This window comes from Verticillium dahliae, genomic scaffold, assembly GCF_000150675.1.
Source record: "Verticillium dahliae VdLs.17 supercont1.26 genomic scaffold, whole genome shotgun sequence".
Lineage (NCBI taxonomy): Eukaryota > Fungi > Ascomycota > Sordariomycetes > Glomerellales > Plectosphaerellaceae > Verticillium > Verticillium dahliae.
In genome coordinates, this window is record NW_009276941.1 from 211309 (window position 1) to 212952 (window position 1644).

Sequence of the window (1644 nt, forward strand, 5' to 3'; positions counted from 1 at the left end):
ATCATGTCGACGACTTTCATTCCGACCCGCACGAGGAAGAGTTTCGCTTTGAAGGCCGTCCCTTGATGTTCGACCGTGCGTGATGTTAGACGTGCGCCAGGTCGAGGAAGGCGAGGAACGGCGCCAGCTCGGTCGCCGCTGGCTTGAAGGGGGCTGGCGGCACGGTCGGGTCGCTGGGACGGGCGGGGGGCTTGGCCCGCGAGCGGACGGCCTTGACTTTGGGGGCCATGGCGGTGTGTGACGGAGGAGTTTGTCAGAGTGAGACGGAGAGGGAAAGGGAATCTGGGCTGTAGCTAGAAGCTCGAGCTTGAACTTGGTGGACATGTCGGGTAGCTGCATGGGTATGCACCTTGGGAGTCATGCAATAAAGCAGATGTATCAGCCCCGATACAGAATTGTTCACAGGTCGAACTCGGACAGCTCCAAATTTGTTCGATCCCACTCGAGCTATCCCGACGCCGTAGCTTCACACGCTGCGCATCCTGTCTGACCATGCTGCAGTGTCGAACCCTACGAGTATGGTATTTCCGCCGCTGCTTCTGGCCCTATGCTGACCTGCCGCAGGACAGGGGCAACTCGTACATCTGCGCCCTCTGTCGCCACCACGGCGCCGCACGACCGAGCCATCTCACGATACGAAGCTACTCGAGTGATCCGAAATCCTCTTCCCATGCCCCTCACGGACGCAGCGGAGGTCTCGGCGGCGGCTGGTCGTCCTCAGCCTCCTCTGCCATCCCACGAAGGACCTCTGGGCCCAGCAATGCCGGCTGGGGTGCCCCAGCATTCGGAGCTTCCAACGCTTCAGCAGTAAACGGCAGCGACTCGACGACGACACCATCCTCGAACACGCCGACAGATACTTCCAGCACACCGAGCCCTGACGATGGCCTCCTTCCCCACGAACGCGCCGCCCGCCAGCGTCTCGCCGCCCAACGAACCTCCGACTCGGAACCGACCAAGCCCGCACCGCAGCCGGCAAAGCCGCACCAGCACCGCACGCCGCCGCACAAGCAAGAAGGCCTCCCGTCCCTCGGAAGGCGGCCGCGGCAACACTTTGGCTCGCTCGACGACAGCATCGGCCGAACGCGCGCGGGGCCTCGGCCTGTGGCGCCCATACCGCACCGGTCCACGCCGCGGGCCGCGAACCCGATGGGTCTCGACGAGAAGCCGGGCCTTCGAGGCTCGCTGGGCGGCTTGGACGGACCGCCGGGCTCGAGCGATCCGTTTGCGAGGCTGGCTGACTCGGTCGACAAGAAGGCCAGGACACCGAGAGCGAGACCGCACGAATCGGGCTCTTCGGACTGGGGCTTGCTCTCCAAGAGGGCGCCGCGGCAGGGCCCCAGGGGACCGCGGGCTCAGGGGTCCTCGGCGCAGGGCGCCGCGGGCTCGTTCTGGGAACGGTTCAAGGATCATGTTCACCAGAGCTCGGGCCAGGGCGCTGAGAAGCAGGGCCTCGGAGACGCGCAGCAGGAGAACGAAATCGACTACAGCGCGTGGGACACGGCCCGTGGCGAGCCGGAGGAAACGCAACCTTCGGCGGAGGAACAGGAGTCGACCTTGACGCGTCGTACCAGATCGACCGCGACGCAAGGAAACCAAGGCAAGGTCGGCGTGATACAATTAGGGCAAAAGGTCCGGCGGGCG

At 64.9% G+C, this 1644-nt stretch overlaps 1 protein-coding gene across 1 annotated transcript in view; it reads left to right on the forward strand.

Annotated features, from left to right (window-relative positions):
* Positions 1-492: 492 nt before the first annotated feature.
* The window catches only part of VDAG_09479 (translation initiation factor IF-2), a gene marked incomplete at both ends in the record, with an annotated part of 3328 nt that continues 2176 nt past the window's right edge, over positions 493-1644 (forward strand). Inside the window, one exon of the mRNA XM_009658440.1 lies at positions 493-1632. Coding sequence (XP_009656735.1) covers positions 493-1632 — 1140 coding nt within the window. The remainder of the gene's footprint in view (positions 1633-1644) is intronic.